The 17,387-nt window shown below is 41.0% G+C and overlaps 2 protein-coding genes across 9 annotated transcripts in view; one reads left to right on the top strand and one right to left on the bottom strand.

Moving 5' to 3' along the window:
* Positions 1-9,184, bottom strand: part of MORN4 (MORN repeat containing 4) — a 15,814-nt gene extending 6,630 nt beyond the window's left edge. The window contains exons 1-2 of one of the 7 annotated variants that reach the window (XM_025042339.1): positions 4,384-5,755; positions 738-859 (exon numbers count right to left, since the gene is read on the bottom strand). The gene's annotated coding sequence lies outside the window, so the exon portion shown is untranslated. Of the gene's footprint in view, positions 1-737; positions 860-4,338; positions 5,756-9,161 lie in introns of those variants that run through there. The other 6 variants (XM_015600011.2, XM_025042340.1, XM_015600015.2 and 3 more) reach the window with 6 other exon arrangements.
* Positions 9,185-9,509: 325 nt separating this feature from the next.
* The window catches only part of PI4K2A (phosphatidylinositol 4-kinase type 2 alpha), a 25,426-nt gene continuing 17,548 nt past the window's right edge, over positions 9,510-17,387 (top strand). The window contains exon 1 of one of the 2 annotated variants that reach the window (XM_025042263.1): positions 9,510-10,023. In XM_025042263.1, coding sequence (XP_024898031.1) covers positions 9,589-10,023 — 435 coding nt within the window. In that variant the 5' untranslated portion in view covers positions 9,510-9,588. The remainder of the gene's footprint in view (positions 10,024-17,387) is intronic. The other variant, XM_006925907.3, reaches the window with a different exon arrangement.

Below are 17,387 nucleotides of genomic sequence, written 5' to 3'. Positions count from 1 at the left end.
TGGACAACTTAAGTAACTATCCCTAAACTTCAGTCTCTTTTTCTATAAAGTGAAGATAGTATACCTACTTAACAGAATTGGCATGCGGATCAAATTAAATAAAAGACATGAAAGTACCTAGAACACTGCATAGCCCTGTGCATTAAGTGTTCTTTTCCTCTTTCAGAAAGACAACTAAATTCACACAATTATTGTAATGGAATCAGCAATTCTGACTAATGATGTAAATACTAAGTAGAGGAAAAGCAAACTACAGTTGCCACTCATCTGTTCTTTATTAATATCCTATGGGATATTTTAATTTGGGCCTATGCTATAATGATTTTTGATACAGATGCCGCATGCCCAGACATGGTCTGATGTGAAAACAGCTTGGCCTGAACAGAGCACAACTCAGTCATATCATCTAGGCCCTGGCTCTGTCTCAGAGCTCTAGTTTGATCCAGCTATGAAGATAGATGAGTTCTGAACTCCTTGTGGTCTCACCCAAATGCAGAGAAATATTCATTTCTACCCCCATAATGAAGGCCAGCTTTGTGGATGCTCTTCTAGAGATGTTTGGGAGTCACCCCCACAGGTTCCACCAGGGACTTTCTCACTTTTCTAATTACTCAGAAACTCCATATCCACTGTCTCTCACACAGTAGATGATGTCTCACCGAAAGGATCATTTTCTTCTTGTCTTAAAGCCCCTTAAAACCTCAGGGGCTATTTTCTCAGAGAGATGATGCTGGTACCTGGTATGCCATCTCTGTCCCATCAATGTTCCACAAGGTCAGCATCCAATTTCAGGAGCGCAATCTTCCTATCGTCAGCCCAGTATCAGAGTGTGCCTGGGGTAGAGGTCAACATGCCTCCACTGCAAATACAACATTAATGAGAGGAAGAGAAACAGTTTTCCATCAAAACTGCAGAGGAAAACTCTTTCCAGTCCAGATAGGCATTGTGGTTGCTTGAGGCCATCTTTAGCTCTTCCCAGAATAAATTAAGCCAAGGGTACTAAAAGTCAGCTTACGGTACAAATCTGAACTATCTCATTCCTTCAAAACAAGTCAGAATCTGAAAGGTGGTATCTTCTAAATTTTATGACTAAACAACCATTCCAAAACATAAACACAAAATCATTTGTACAGGAAGATAAGATAAGGGCATTTCTTTTAAATGTTAGGCAGCAGTTAACTTGTTTTTACTCAAAGCTTTGGAAGGAGTTATTGCTGTGAGATTTGAGGAGTCAGACTGACCACAAAGGGGCTCAGGGGGAACAGTCTCTTGTTTATTTTTTCTCAAGGCCACATGAAACTCCCAAATCGTGGCATCCCACTTTCTTTCAGTGGGACCAGTAGATGGTCCCTGAAAGAAGGAGAATAGTGTTTCTCCAGTTTGAAGATTAGCTGTGGACAAAGTACTAGCCAGCTCCTGAAGTTGTAAACCTAGCCACTCTTTTGGTTGTTAGCTCTTGGGAAATATACTGTTAAAAAGAAACAACAGACTCACAATAGGGTCATTTGTGGTAAGCTCCACCAATACTCAATACATAACTGCAATTTCAGCTTATCCCAGGAGTGGAATTTTACACCCATCTGTCTAGAATTCCCTGGTCAGCATTAGTGATGAAATCTGCCTGATAAGACCCCTGATCTTCTCCTAAGGGAAGGTAACTGTGCCTGAAATAATCTATTCTTTTAACTTCCTTGTCCCATCCTCTTTCTGGCTATAAAAATCTTCTATTTTGTACAACTCCTCAGGAGCACCTTTCTATTTTTACCAGATATGCTGCCCAATTCAGGTATCATTCAGCAAAGCCAATTAGATATTTAAATTTACTTCGTTGAATTTTTGTTCTTTAACAACCCTAAATATTTCAAGGAAGCCAGTGAAATTTGAAAGATTATCTTCTTATTACCAAATGTGGTAGATTGTATTTTCCAAAGATGTTTACAATCATAGCTCCTGTCTTACAAGTTCTTCTACTATTTGACTTTGCCATTGCCCCACCAAAAGTGTAATCTAACTCCTTTCTTTTGAATCTGCGTAGGCTTGTGATTGCTTTGACCAATAGAACATGATGAAAGGGATGGTATGTTCTTAAGTTAGATCATAAAAGGTGATGCAACTTCATCTTGCTCACTGGTACACTTGTGCTTGGAGACCTGAGCCATCACATAAGAAGTCTGACTACCCTGAGGCTACCAAGCTGTGAGGAAGCCAAGTCAGACAGCCAGACACATGTGTTGAAGCGCCAGTTGGCAGTTCTCATCTTTGAATCATTTTAGCCCAGGTACCAAGCACTAGCAAAGGAGCCTCCAGAAGATTCCAGCCCCCAGCCATTGAGCCCACATCCCATCTGAGGTATCTGTGAGCATTATATGGTTGTTTTAAGCAGCTAAGTTTGGGATAATTTGTTATACAGTAATAGGAACTGGAACATCATCTCTCAACCTAACCTTGTCACCATCCTTTCCCATTTGTTTTCAAAGGTACATACTGTACTACAAATTTCCATTCCTTTTAGGCCTAGGAAAATAGAGCAAACCCCTTTCAACAGTTGCTTGTCAAAATGATATCCATTCTCAAGAACACAATCAGAAGTGCTAATTAAAGAGAATACATGTCAAGTCCATGAGGCTCAGGCTATGGTTGAACACATTGACTAGAAACTTCTACCTGTACCCAAATAATTGATATTGTCACTGTCTAGGGCAGTGTCAGGATTTTCATTTATGACTTCGGTAATTAGCCATGCTAATTAATAGTCAGCTGCATAGCCACTGACCCAGAAAGAAATTTCACCTGTTACTATGGTCACTGAGACAAATCTAGTTTAATAGAGTATAGTCAGTGCTGATGAAGACAGAAAATCCCAATACTTTAGCAAGTCAGTATTTGTATCAGTTATTTAAAATTTTTTTAAAAAGAATAGATGGCCTAGGAGTTTAGGCTTCAGATATACATATGGAATCTAGTCACAGAGTCAAGATAATTCATGCTTCTTCTATAAATATACCCGCCCTTTCTTCTCTCTTGCTGGATGGGTTGCAAAGGATCAACCCAAACATTTATCTAAAAGGAAATGAGTATTTTATCTGTGTAAACTAATACACTATTAGCCCGCACAAGACTATATCCCTGCTATTTTTCTTTTCTCCTGACCCACACATTTCCAAATAGAAGTCAAAGACAGAAATAATAATTTTTATTTCCACTCCATTTGTCTTTTTTTAATTTCAGAAATTTTTAAATTTCAAACTTGTTAAAAGAATATTTATGCATTCATAGTAACCTGTGTACAAATTCAGAGAATAAAGAAACTAACATAAAGGGAAATAGATTTTAAGTTTAAGAATATTGTTTTGAGGCGGCTACCTTAATCACCCACATTACCTTCAACATTGTCCCACTCCCAAACCATCCTCCCCAAAGTATGACAGTCTTGTCAAAGTTCCTTCAGTTATAAAGAAAGTATAGTACTCAAGCTTTTAGAATCCCAAAGAGAAGAAAATGAAGGCTCTGATGAACAAAGATTAGGCTTGTAAGAAACTTAGAACAGAAAGTCAAACGTTCTTTTTAAGGTGATTTAAATGAGCATGAAATACTGTTTTTAAGTCTGGAAGTTTCTTTTACTGTAAGTCTCCCTTACATTCGAAAAGTAAACAAATGTATCACTACTAGGTAAAGTTCTTATTTAGGAATACTGTGGGACGGTTGGATAGAAGGAATTTGGAAGAAAATCCTGACACCAGAAAGAAGGTAAAAAATTAAAATAAAAAGACTTAGGGCTAATGGAGACTGACAAGTATTATTCTATTTCCTGGTTAAGGAAAATGCCTGGGCAGGGTTCTAATATAGCCGAGTTACTCCTGCTGAGTTACTCTAGCATTCTGGTGATGCTAGATTGCAGGGATGCCACCATCAACTAACTGAGGCATCCCATTTCCCAAGCCTTGATGTGTGGGACATCTCTCCAACAGAGTGTGAGAGAGGCGGGTCCAAAGCAAACAAAGCTGTAGATTGCAACAAGGCAACATAGTCGACCTCCCCTTTCCTGCAACCACCCGTTCTTGCCTTTCAGAACTGCTCCTTCCCTCTACTCCGGGTCTGCTCTCCTGCCCGGGCCGGATCTTCAGCTCACACAGGTCAGCCAGCCCCTCCTAACGCGGCCCCTACCTACTCCGCTCACTAACCCTGGCGCTGGGGCTCTCCCAGGCTTTGGTCCCCGGCGATGAAGATGGGAGGCCCGGGTTTGGGACCCCCGAGCAGCCACCTTCAGGAAGCGCGTCGGGCGTGGAGCCGCGCTCCGAAGACCCTGTCATCTCGGGCTGGGATCAGTCCCTTCCTCACCGATCACACTTTCCCGTCCTCCTCCCACTCGCGCTGCCAGCCAACCTGGGCTCCGCCTTTCGTGATGACCGTCAGGCCCCGGCGCGGGGCTCCAACAGCCCGGACCACTGCTCCGCGGGGCTTGTTCCTGCCACCTGCTTCTCCGCCACCTCCACCAGCTCCTGCCCCACTTGACGCCGCCATCCCGGGCAGCCGCACTGGGCACAATTCCCACTGCTCATTGGCTGTTACCTAGGCAACCGGGAGCAACGCCACTCCCTATTGGCTCAGCCTAGGCTCGGCGCCATCTTTGTGCGGGGAGAAGTGTCTCGAGAGCCATGGTCCAAATATCTGAAAGAGGGATGGGGCTGCACCGCGGTTCCTACTTTGACAATCCTGATAGAGAACTCAGGTATCGTCTACCCAGAGACAGCCTAGACGAAATGTCGAAACCAAACCGAACCGAACCAAACTGAACTAAGCCAAACCAGCGTCATACACAACAATGACCACCAACTCAAACGGCTTCTATCCTGCTCGGATCTCCATAGTTATAAATGGCCCCGCTGCGGAGTTTAAGGACATACCTAAACACGGCTTTTAAGGTGCAGCTTTGAAAATTGTAACGCGTTGGACCAGGCAACTATAGTTCAATGAATATCAACTCTGTGCCAGCCCTGTGATATCAGGGCACGTTTACATTCATTGTAGGGGTTTATGTTGTCGTTGTCATTACCCAGATCCTTTGTGTTTAAAATATAGTGCCAAGATGAGAGCAACTCCTCCCAAATATCATGCACGCCAATTTTTTTAATACATATGTTTATTAACAATGTGAAGGCAGTATGATGCTAGGTTCTGCCAGGCTAGAAAAGACATAATCACTGCCCTCATGGGACTTAGGGCCTAAGTGTGGAGAAGAAAAGATTCATGCACATGGAAAAAATCCAAGACTGTATTTAATTATTAAGAGAAGGCAAAATACCTGAAGAAAGTAAGCAAATTGCTTCTCAGAATTTAGATTTTCCTCATCTGTAGGATAGAAAATTATAATGATGATAATGATAAATGCTGCCCAGGACTTGTTGAGGAATACAGTGTCAAATACTCAGTACTGAGTCTGAGACATTGTAAGTGCTCAATAACCAATCATTTTTAATTGTTTTAGCAGACTTGTATTCTGTATTCAAATCCCATCTCTGCCACCGTGTATGGCTTCAAGCAAGTTATTAAGCTCTCTAGCATGTAAAATGAGATTGGACTAGGAGACACATAAGATTCAATCCAGCTCGAATATTCAATGTTTAAACATGCTAAAACTGTGGGTATTGACTATAGATATAAATACAGTAGTTGAGAGAATGAAGTGTCAAAAAAACAGATTGGACAACAGGACAAGTAATAAATGTTGGAGAGGATGCAGAGAAAAAGGAAGCTTCATACACTGCTGGTGGGACTGCAAATTGGTACAACCACTATGGAAAATAGTATGGAGGTTCCTCAAAAAACTAAGAATTGATCTACCATATGATCCAGCAATCCCTCTACTGGGTATTTACCCCAAAGACTTGAAAACCCATATCCAAAAAGATATTTGCATGCCAATGATCATAGCAGCATTATTCACAGTGGCCAAGACATAGAAGCAACCAAAGTGTCCTACAATAGATGATTGGCTAAAGAAGCTGTGGTACATATATACAATGGAATATTACTCAGCCATAAGAAGAGATGAAATATTGCCATTTGCGACAACATGGATGGACCTCAAGATAATCATGCTAAGCGAAATAAGCCAGACAGAAAAAGTTGGAAGTCACACGATATCCCTTATATGTGGGATATAAACCTAAAAGCAACAAATGAACAGGACAAAGAGACTCGTGGACATGGGCAATAGACTAGTGGTTACCAGAGGGTAAGAGGTAGGGGAGGAGGGGGGAGGTAGACGTGGTAAAGGAGGTCAAAATGTAGGGGGGCAGAGGGAGGGTGAAGTGGGTAAAGGGGATCAGATATATGGTAGCTGAATGAAATTAGACTTTAGGTGGTAAACACAATAGAATATACAGATGTCAAATTATAATGTACACCTGAAAATTATATAATTGTATTAACTAATGTTACCCCAATAAACTTAATAATAATAAAAAAGAAAACAGATTGGAGAATGTGTATTAGAAAATATGAAGAGATAATGGTAAATAGATTGTGGGTAAATTATGGAAAGACGTGAAAAATTAGAAGATATGGTTTGCAAAATGTAGTTTCTTGAATAGGCAAATTCATAGACATAGAAAGTAGAATAGAGGTTACCAGGAACTAGGGGGAGAGGGAGTTATTATTTAATGGGTACAGAGTTTTTGTTGTCATGATGGAAGAGTTCTGGGTCAAGATAGTGGTCTTGGTTACACGGCATTGTGAATATTTAATGTTACTGAATTGTACACATATGAATGATTAAAATGATAAATATTATGTATATTTTACCACAATAAAAAAATGTAGTTTCTTGATCAGAGCAGTGACACAATGAAATCAGTATTTTAATAAAATTAATTTGGTAGTAATACCCAGAGATGATCAGAGAGAAATCGGAACCAGAAACAAACCTAGAAGCTATTGTAATGTAGTGAAGGCATCCTGGAATGTGGCATCAGTGAAGATGGAAAGAAAGGGGGTAAATGTGAGACGCATTTCACAGAGGTATTTAATAGAATGTTTAAAGCGTGGAGCTAGTCTGCTTGGATTTGGATCAGCTCTGCCACTTACCAGCTATATGACCATAGGCAAGTTACTTTACTCAGTTTCCAACATTGCAGGGAACTGTGATGCTGGTTACATGATTTACTCCATGTAATGCACTTAAAATAATGTCTGGCATATGCTTAGCATTTGCTAAGTACTAGCGCTTCACAGGTAATAGGGAATGCATTGACACTCTTTTCGGTAGAAGTCAAGTTCTAAGAGGTAGATACAGAAATTCTGGGGGTTTTCCATAGAGAAAACTCAGAATTCAACGGAGAAGTCTAAATCTTGGAGCTTTCCTTGACCATAATTTGAAGCTTAGGAGATAAATAAGATGAATAATACAGGAGATTATCTCTGTGGCTCTGGTCTCTAGCACACAAGAGAAAACTATTACTTAATTATTTGGTGTTTAAGTAGGAAAGGGAAATACATATCTTGTAACTGAAAGGGTTAATTGAACCATCTATATGGACTTTTGCTAGAATGGCTTATTTAGCAAAAAATATATATATATATATTTAGGACATTTCCATACATATAATTAAACAATTCAGTACTTCTAGTTAGCTGTGGCAATAATTTGATTCAAGAAAGAATTGTCGAATGAACTGAAAAGGAATCTGGAAACTTTGGCTGGAAATAAATGATAAAAATTTATTCAAGGATCTTAGAGTTTACAAACTAGAAATACAACTAGGCAAAAACCCAGAAGTGTTCTGAAGAAGAAAGAAAAGTTAAATGTTCTTATAGTAAAATGTGCATCTTAAGAATAATCAGTTGTGCATTCTTTGCCTTGGGATTGGACATCAGTCAGACGTCAGATTTGGAAGATGGGAGCCAGGAGTTCTGGTCACATCATGGTCTGGATAATGGATGTTAGGCGAATGTCAAGTGGTCTGGATATGTGAGTCCTTCACGTGTTATCTGGAGGTTTGGTGTATGTCCAGGTATTGACATACAACAAATTGATGTATATCCAGGCATTGATGCAGGACTGGAAAGTTCAAAACTTTAAGTTCCCAGGCTAGTCAAAGCAAGAATAGGTTATTTTTTCATGCTTCAACCAAATTGATTTTAGTAATTTGGTAACTTCCCAGCTAGTAAAAACAAGAATAGGTTATTTTTTCATGCTTCAAGCAAATTGATTTTAGTAATTTGGTAGTTTGACTATAGTGACTCCATTTTATTTCTTCATTCTGTTCTTCAGAATGATTATGAAATATTGGTTACCATGTGGTTGGTCATCTTTCTGAAAATCCAAGTCTCTTGTCTGCTGGTTACTTTAGTCACAAAAACAAAAACATCAACAATAACCTCAGCAGTGATAAAAACCTACCATTTGTTGAGTGCTTTTTATGTACTAAGCATTATGCTAAGTTCTTTACATACTTATCTTGATTCTTATTTAATCAACTGGGGAAGAGATGATTACTCTCATTTTATAGATGAGAAAGCTGAGGCTTAAAGAGTTAAACATCTCATACAAAATAACTGCTAAGTGTGAAGCTGGGGTTCGAACTCAAATATCTCTAATTCCCTTTTCTCCTCCTCCCTCTCCACCCTTCAGTGATTTAATTACATTTGTTTTTTAAGACTTAGCTCAGACCACGTGCCCCACGTAAGGCCTTTGCTGACTCTCCAGCTACCCCCAAATTGCTGAACTCCTATTATAGAGTTTTCAGCTCTCATTGTTGGCTCTTTTTCTCCTACTGCTTCAGAATGCTGTGTTTTCATCTTGAAGGCAGGAACTATATCATCCTTCTCTTTTCCACTGATAAAAATGTACTGAGCACCTACTGTGTCTAGACACTGAGGTTTTACAGTGATAAATATAACAGTCATAGACTCTTACCTCATGGAATTTTTGTCTGATGGGACCATAGCTTTCCTCAATTAACAAATAAACATTGAGTTTTAGGCTAGGCACTGTGTATGCTGCATGAGGGCTGGGATTTTAAAAAACCTTTTTTATTTATGTAGAACAGGGATTTTTGTTTCTTTGCTTCACTGCCGTTTCTCCAGCATCTAGAACATAGTAGATGCTCAATATTTAATGACTGAATGCATGATTGAATGAATATAGATATAAAGATTACCTTTCTCCAGTCTCACAGCTGGTTCACAGACACTCAATAATTTGTGACTGATTAGGTAGTCTACTTTATTGAAAACTCCCAGAGACCGGTCAACGATTGAAAGCTAAGGGCGGGGCGGGGCTGGCAAGAGCTGACCGGCGTGTCTGACCGGAGTTTGGCACCTAGAGCATGCGCAGTCCTCACAGAAGATGACGAGCAAAAACTGCGGAGGGCGCGATTGCGTAGGCGCTGGTTCTGATTGGCTACTGTTCGCGGGCAAGGGGTCGTGTCTACTCGTCACCAAGTAAACAGGGATGGTGGGGGCGGGGCCAAAGAGGCACCAAGAGCTGGTTGGCCAGGCGAAGATTGGGGGGTGTTGCGGATTGGTCCCGGCTGGAGCTCCGCTGTGTGGAGCTCGCGCCGGGACCCGGAGCCGGCGGTCTGAGGGATGGACGAAACGAGCCCACTAGTGTCCCCGGAGCGGGCCCAACCCCCGGACTACACCTTCCCGTCCGGCTCGGGCGCTCACTTTCCCCAGGTGCCGGGGGGCGCGGTCCGAGTGGCGGCGGCGGCCGGCCCGGCCCCCTCTCCTCCGGGCTCCCCAGGCCACGACCGGGAGCGGCAGCCACTGCTGGATCGGGCTCGGGGCGCGGCGGCCCAGTGTCAGACTCAAACCGTGGTGGCGCAGGCCCAAGCCCTAGCCGCCCAGGCCGCGGCGGCGGCGCACGTCGCGCAGGCCCACCGCGAGCGGAACGAGTTTCCAGAGGACCCCGAGTTCGAGGCGGTGGTGCGGCAGGCCGAGCTGGCCATCGAGCGGGGCTTCTTCCCGGAGCGTATCTACCAGGGCTCCAGCGGAAGCTACTTCGTCAAGGACCCTCAGGGGGTGAGAGCGTGGTGGAAACCGTGGCCGCAGGCTTCGGGAGAGTGGGCCTGTCCAGGGGAGTTTGGGGTTTCGCATAGCCAGAAGGAGGAGAGGTTTGAAAGAAAGGCAGAAAAAGGGAGAAACTTCACAGTGTGGAGCTCCTTGGCAGAATTTTGGAATGCCACGTAGGACTGAAGATGCAGAAGCTCTGCGGGATGTGGAAATAAATCAGAACCTATTTGGTGGGGGAGGAGTGAGCGAAAAATGAAAAGAGGAAATTGACCAGATACAGGCGAGGGGCCCAACCGTGTGGTGGGGCAATCGGCCTCTGAACAGAGGCGCGGGGAGATGCTGCTTTCTAGTAGGTTCCTTAGCTTTAAACTACAGAGTCTGCTTTTCGTTCATTAACCTTCAGATTTACAGTTTTGAGCTTTGGGCCCATTATCTCTCTTTTTGGGCCAAACCAGTGTTCTCGCTGTTCATTGAGAAGGACGGGTAACCGGTTAGGGACTCTTGACGGTTCAGTTCCAGCTTTCTGTGCTGTGGTGATGTCTCCTGCCGCCTTCCCAGGTCTCTTATTGGCGGACGATGGTGATAAGAGTGGGTGGAATCACCAGTTTTAATCTCTTTTGGTTATTGCTCACTTCTTTGTGGAAAATATTCGAATCCTTTTTTATGGTTCTTCAGCTTAGAATGGAGTTTTAGAATCATGGGACTGTTAGCTGCCTTTTTACTTTCATTTGTCTCCCAGGACAGTCACTTTGCATTTCATCTAAGGCAGAGTGTTTGCTGACCTTTATTTTATCCCCTGCATGTGTAAAAAGGGGGTTGGGGATGGGATGGGGCATGGAGTAACCAGGGCAGCTGAGAGATGACCTTTGTTCCTTTTTTCATTTTTCATTTTTTTTTTTTTTTTTTTTTTTTTAGACAGGACTAAAATTTGATTTCCCTGGTTATGGGAGCCCCAAAAACATGAGATCCAAAGGCAGTCAGGCAGTTGAGGCTTAGATGCTGTTCTGAGCTAAGGGATAGCAGCCTAGAGCTTCAAAGGAGAGGAGGGATATTCCCAGGAAGTTAAGAAGAGCAGGTGTTTGGTAATCAGATGTTTTACTTGCCATGCAGGTAAGTCTTTCAGATAAAAAGTTATCTCTGGTAATAGCTCTCTTTCTGGGCCAGGCCCTCTATCTAAATACTTTTATGCAGGTAAGGGAGAGGTAAAAGTTTTTCCTGAATCTGCTAGGGCTTGATTGCCTTCAGCTCAAAACAGTCCACATGCAGAAGTGGCACATTTTGGGGTGGTATATTCTGCTCCCCTTTAGTCCCGCCTTTGAAACTTCCCTAAGAAGTTTCACAGTCCAGCCCAAGAGGTTTAGTTGATGGATTGCTCCATCTCATTGAACTGATCTCTTAGTCTTGAGAATGTCTACCCAGTTAAATATGTCTCATTTCTGGAGGCAGTGATGCAAGTGGGCTCTCAAAGTTAGGCCTATATTGTACAAGCAGTCAGTTATTTAATAAGAAGCATTTCTATGGAAACAAAAGAAAAACAAAGTTAATAATTGGAGCAGACTATAATCCATTTTGAGTTCTGAAGGCAGCAAGCTGCAATTTCTAGATGCATGGCTTGTAGCAGCTTCAGATGAGTGTGGGCAGGCAATGGTGATCTGGTAGATTTTCCTGGTTTACAGTTTGAATGTCTCTGGCCTTTAGTCTTTTGAGAACTGCAGAGATATCATGGGAATATCAGAAGGTCAAAAAATATCAAATCTCTTTCAAAGTTCTTAGATGGGCCAGAATGGTTTATTGGAAAAATATATTATTTTTATACTTATTAGAATGATGGGTGTGAAAGCTCCCTCAGATTTTCCCTGCATTTCTCCTGTGTGAACTCTAGTTGGGTGGTATACTGTTTTGATAGGAGTGCTGAGTGGCCAGGATGGGCCATGACTTCTAACTCTAGGTTAGGTTCATTGGATGGTCTGGTTATTCTCCCAGATGTCGTCCCTGAGTTATCATCAAGAACCAAGACCAATTCTGCCATCGACTCAGTTAACATAGACTGAGATGGGGAAAGCTTTGAGAGTAATAGGTCTTTCCAAGTTCCTTAAATAAGGGAGCAGTGAGTTGAATTGAAAGCTCAAAGGAGAACCATCACTTCAAGAAGAAAAGAAAGCTGGATATCTTGAAGTTTAAATATTAGCAAGATGCCTTCATCTTTTTTGTTTGGGAACCAGAATGACACCTAAGATATGAGTAGTTTTTTTGTTTTTGTTTTAGCTCGTTGACTGATTATCTTTGATAGGTACAGGAGCCAGAGGAAGGTTTTTGTTTTTCTTTCATGACACTGTTACAGCTCTGTTGGAAGTGTATCAGGTCAGCTGAGAAGTGGTCAGGTACTCTGACAGGTGGTAGTAATATGATCTCTTAATTCTACGTGGCAGGTAAAATACTACTACCTCAGTACATGGGTCACAGAGAATGACAGACCATTGGTATGTTTCTTGGTGATTGGCAGGATCCTGGTCTCTAAAATTTCCTAGGCCACTGCCTTGTCTTAGGTGGGAAGTCAAAACACATATGCCCTGACAAAAATGTCACCATCTTGCTACCACTGAGGAAAATGTGGTTAAGAGCAGGGGATCACTTCCTAAATGCTGTGGTATATCATATTGGCCCACAGGTTCACTGTTGTTGGTCTCGTCATCTTTGGCCCTGCTCCAAATGTGTTTATTTATTTTACTTAGCAAATACTTAGACAGCACTTATTATATGCCAGGCGCTATTTTAAGTGCTTTACAAGTTAATAACTCAATTCTCATAACCCTCTCACAGGTAGGTACTATTATTATTCTCACAGATGATAACACTGTGTAACTAATTGGCTCAGGGTCTCACAGCTAGTTAGTGGGAGGCAGGATTTAGACCCAGACAGACTGGCTCCAGACTTCATGCTTCTGACCACTATGCTCTGCTGCCTTAGAGTTAGTCATCTGAATTTCTGATTTCTCTTTTCAGCTACCATTTTGGTTGGAATTAAATTTGGCTATGTGTGACAGAAAATTTAAAATGATAATGTCTTGAATAAAAGTACATTTAACTCATAAAAGAAGTCTACAGGTCACTCAGAGCTGGCATGGCATTTCACTTTATCAGAGCTGCAAGCTCTTTCCAAAAATTCAGCTAATCAGCCATCCATAGCATGTGGCTTCTACTTCATGATCCAGGATAGCTACTCAAACTGCAGACATCTTGTCTGCTTTTCAGGCAGTTGAAGAAATGGAAGAGGGAGAGTATATCCCCTCTCTTTAAGGCATTTCCCAGAAGTCACCCCAGACTCTTCTCCTTATATCTCATTGTCCAGAACTTAGCTGCAGTAGTGTCCGAGAACTGTAGTCTTTGTTTAGCCCAGCTAAAAGTCAGAAGTCCTGGGTCCAAGAAAGAATAGGAGGCAGCAGTTTTTGTGACAGCTACCTTTGGAGCTCGACGGTCCAAAAGGTTCTTGAAGATAACAACCCTGACTCCATTTCTCAATTTAGATTGGTTTCTCCCTCAGGGTGAGCATGTGAGGACCTGGAACAGTAGGATGGAAAATGCAAGATCAGAAGTCATGGTGGAGAGTGCTCCTGTTACCCTCCTCACTTACATCCTTGCACTTCACATCTCAATACTCAATCACCTATTTTTTTGTTTTTTGTGAGGCTAGTAGTACTAGATGTTCATATTACCAAGAATCATAGAATAGCATGTGATTCACTAGTTTATTAAGACGATTAAATGAGATATCACACCTGAAAGCCCCTGGCATGGTTCCTGGGTTGTTTTTAAGTTGTATGCCCACTGACCATAGATTAGGCTTTCTTGGATACATTAACAGTGAGTAAGGCAAAAGTAGTATGATTTTGAGAAGATAGTTTCATAACCACTGAGAATAGCAATTCATTAGATAATCCTAATTGGTATTTGCTTCAAAATTTTATAGGTATTGCTCACATGTTCTAGGAATTTGACCTTATATCAGTAATTTTCAACCTTTTAAAAATACTTTACCCACCTAGTTTGTTATGAAAATGGTACAGTATTTTTTCCACTTTTTAACTACTAACTTATGTTATAATATTGAATGTGCTTCTTCTAGCTACCCGTGCCCTCTGAGAAATTCTGATGTCTTTACGCTTGGTTGAGAACCACACTGATAGCCAAGTAAAGAATATGTCTCGAATAGAATCAGTTTTACTAAAATGTTAAGAGGCAGTCAACTTTCAGTATTATATAAATGTAGTTCTTAAGATTTTAAGTATCATCTGCCATCTGTTATAGGGAGCTGTCCCAGGCCACAAGTTGTAATGGATGAGGCAGGTGGGGTCGATGGCAGAGGACAGGAAAATAAATATAGGCTAAATCTCTTTCACTATATTATATTTGGATCTCATCTTCTTTCAGGGTCTCATATAATTGGAGTAGCCCATCCCTCTCTTTTGTAAGAATTACATGTAAATAGCTAAGTCAAGGAGTGCTGTTTCCCTCCAATCTCTAATAGAGAATACAGTAGTTCTCAGAGTGTGGCCCAAGGACCTCTAGGAATCCTTTTTGGGGTCCACAGGTCAAAATTATTTTCATAATAATGTTAAGACTTTATTTACTTTTTCCCTTTCATTTCCTTATGACTGTACAGTGGAGAACTCCAGAGGCTGAATGAGATGTGATATTGAAGCAGATTGAATATTACAGAAGAAAAGAGAATACAGTGGTCTTTTATTAAGGTGGACATTAGAGAGATCTGCAAAAATGTTAAACAGTGCTAGTCTCACTAAAAATTATTTTTGAAAATAGTTATTTTTTCTAAAACATGTCACTTATGTTAACATGTAATAGGTTTCTTTTTATTATTAAATGAATTAATAGTTTTAACATTTAAGTTTTAATTTCTACTATAGCAAATATAGATTTTACCTACATAAACTAAAGCCTTTTGGGGTTCTTAATAAGTTTTAAGAGTTTAAAGGGATCTTGAGACCACATAGTTTGAGAACCATTCACTTCAAAAAAAACTTCTGTTAAAAGTTATTTCTCTATATTTCACTGTATAATATGAATGATGTACTTGAACTGTCTTAGATTTTAGGAAAAAGCCTCTTTAGCATAGCCATAATACCTTCTTCCTTGTGGCTGCTGGTTAGATACAGGAACCCTTTTGGGCTCCAGGTTCCAGTAATTGGTTGTGAGTCCTGACACCAACCACTTAGTGGCCTCTTGCTTCCTTGTACAGTTCTGTTTTTAATCTACAACTTCATGGACTGCTGCTACTCAAGCTATCTGTACCTTACCCCCTTTGTTAAAAGGGGATTAGTAAGTGAGTGTTAAGGAAAGTTGTTTTAAAAATATTGATATCAAACTGAAGTTTTCTCCTAAATGTAATAAAGGAATTGAAAGTTTATTAAAGGAGAAGATGGTAAGAAAAATTAGTCAGTGGTCATTTTCTTCCTCAGCCAAAAACTGGTGGTGTCTTTCTAATTCGAGTGGGTTTAGAGTTTGTTTTCTGTGAATAAAGAGAGTATTCTTGAGTATTCAGTAACATGGTTGATTATGTGAAGTGAACATTAGCTTTGGAAATTTGGCCAGGGTCGTTTTATGTATCTATCTAGGAAACCTGCAGAGTACTCACACAAACTAGGTACTGAGCAAATGTTAACAGAATTGAATTGGACTGAGGCCTACACTTCGTCCTGAAAGGCACTTGTCTCCCCTTCTGTCTAAATGTCTTTCTCTTCCTCCATCCTTCCCACCCTACCATTCCCTCATTTGTCCAGTCCAGACATTATTATTTAATGAAACCCTTGTAGTACTGAGATAACCATAATTATTAATGCTTTTAGAATGAGGAAATGCTTTCGGAGTCTCCTTATGGTGGAAGGAAACTGAAAAATTTGAAAGGTCAGTCTGTAAACGATGCTTGGCTACAATCTTGGCCTTCGAGTTTTGCTTTCTTTCAGGGAAGTATTTTAAGCCTCAGTACTGACATTTTTCAGCCTGCTAGTAGTAGGAATGTCTTGTTCTTCTTTTTGGGAACCAACTTGCTGAACTCTGCATTGCGCCTCAGTTGAACTGACTTTGGGTTCTGGGACATGCCTCATGTTGTCCTGTGGTTCACTGCCCAGGTTCCAGAGAGTTACAGTGGACTCATCAGTCATTCTGAGTGGTGAGCTACTGTGTGATTTACAGCCCAGGATTCCAGGGGAGCAGATATAGAGAGGAAAATTGCTAACTGTGGTCTCTTGCTAGCCATTTTGAATAAGAATGCAATTCTGACTTAGGATACAAATATATGCATTTGACATTTTCCAGTGAATAAGTAAGTTTGTCTTTAAGAATAATCAGTTTTTTAGGAGGGAAGAAGAGAGTTCTGTATTACTCTAGCCCTCTCAAATCCTCACAAGGCTTTTTCAGGGAACTGGTCTTAAGACTGACAAAAACTTGTTCGAGATATGTGCCTAGCCAAGTCCTAATATGAGTGCTTACTTAATGTAGGCAGATGGGTGTAAGTTTTCTGCTGTGACCTGCCATTCAGGAAGTGACACCCACAGGAAAATACCATATGACCCAGACTAGCTTGAGCTGGCTGTGGGGTGAGGGGAGAGAGGGAATCATATGATACGAAGATGAATCACTTGGATAGCATATTTGTTTCTCTTGCTTTGAAATGACCAGTTTGGGGACTGCAGGAAATGAAATAAATGAAAACAACTTCAGAGGGCTGACTGGCCTGCGGAAGAACCTTCAGGAGAAAGGGCCATAGTTTTTAGGTTGCAGCAGCATTCCATATTTCCAAGGACCTTTGAGGATTAAGTTACTGTATGCTATAGAAGATGGATTTAATCTTTTTGCCTCTCATATCCTGATCTCTTGCCTATCAGAATTACTAAGAGAACCCCATTCTAACTAGGCAACAGATTCTTTTTTCTGCTGTGATTTTTCTCTTCCATTGCTTTCTTAGTTTGTCATTCCTAAACTTTTTATTGTAAGGTTTCGTTAACATCCAGGGCGTGGGATAGTAAGGCCAATAGAGGAAATCAACTATTGATGAAGGAATTTTTTTAACCTCGTTTTATTATACCTTATTAAGTCCCTTTCAGTTGATAATTTTGAGTATTTACATAATTGATACAGAGCAGTAGTGTGTATGTATGTACCTTGGAAGCTGGGGTTTGATGGTGTTAAAATCTGTTGTACCATATATACCAGACTCGGCACCTTTTTTGGCCACAGCCCTTTCTATCATTACGTCTCTTAGTTATACACTTGAGCTGATGTCTTCCCCTTATAAGCTAGGGAGAAGCCAGTATCTGTATGTAGGGGTTGTCTGCCCATGCCCTCTCATTTCTTTATGG

This window comes from Pteropus alecto, unplaced genomic scaffold, assembly GCF_000325575.1.
Source record: "Pteropus alecto unplaced genomic scaffold, ASM32557v1 scaffold88, whole genome shotgun sequence".
Taxonomy (NCBI): Eukaryota; Metazoa; Chordata; class Mammalia; order Chiroptera; family Pteropodidae; genus Pteropus; species Pteropus alecto.
Note: the sequence above shows the minus strand (reverse complement) of the source record. Positions and strands in the feature narration are given on the sequence as shown.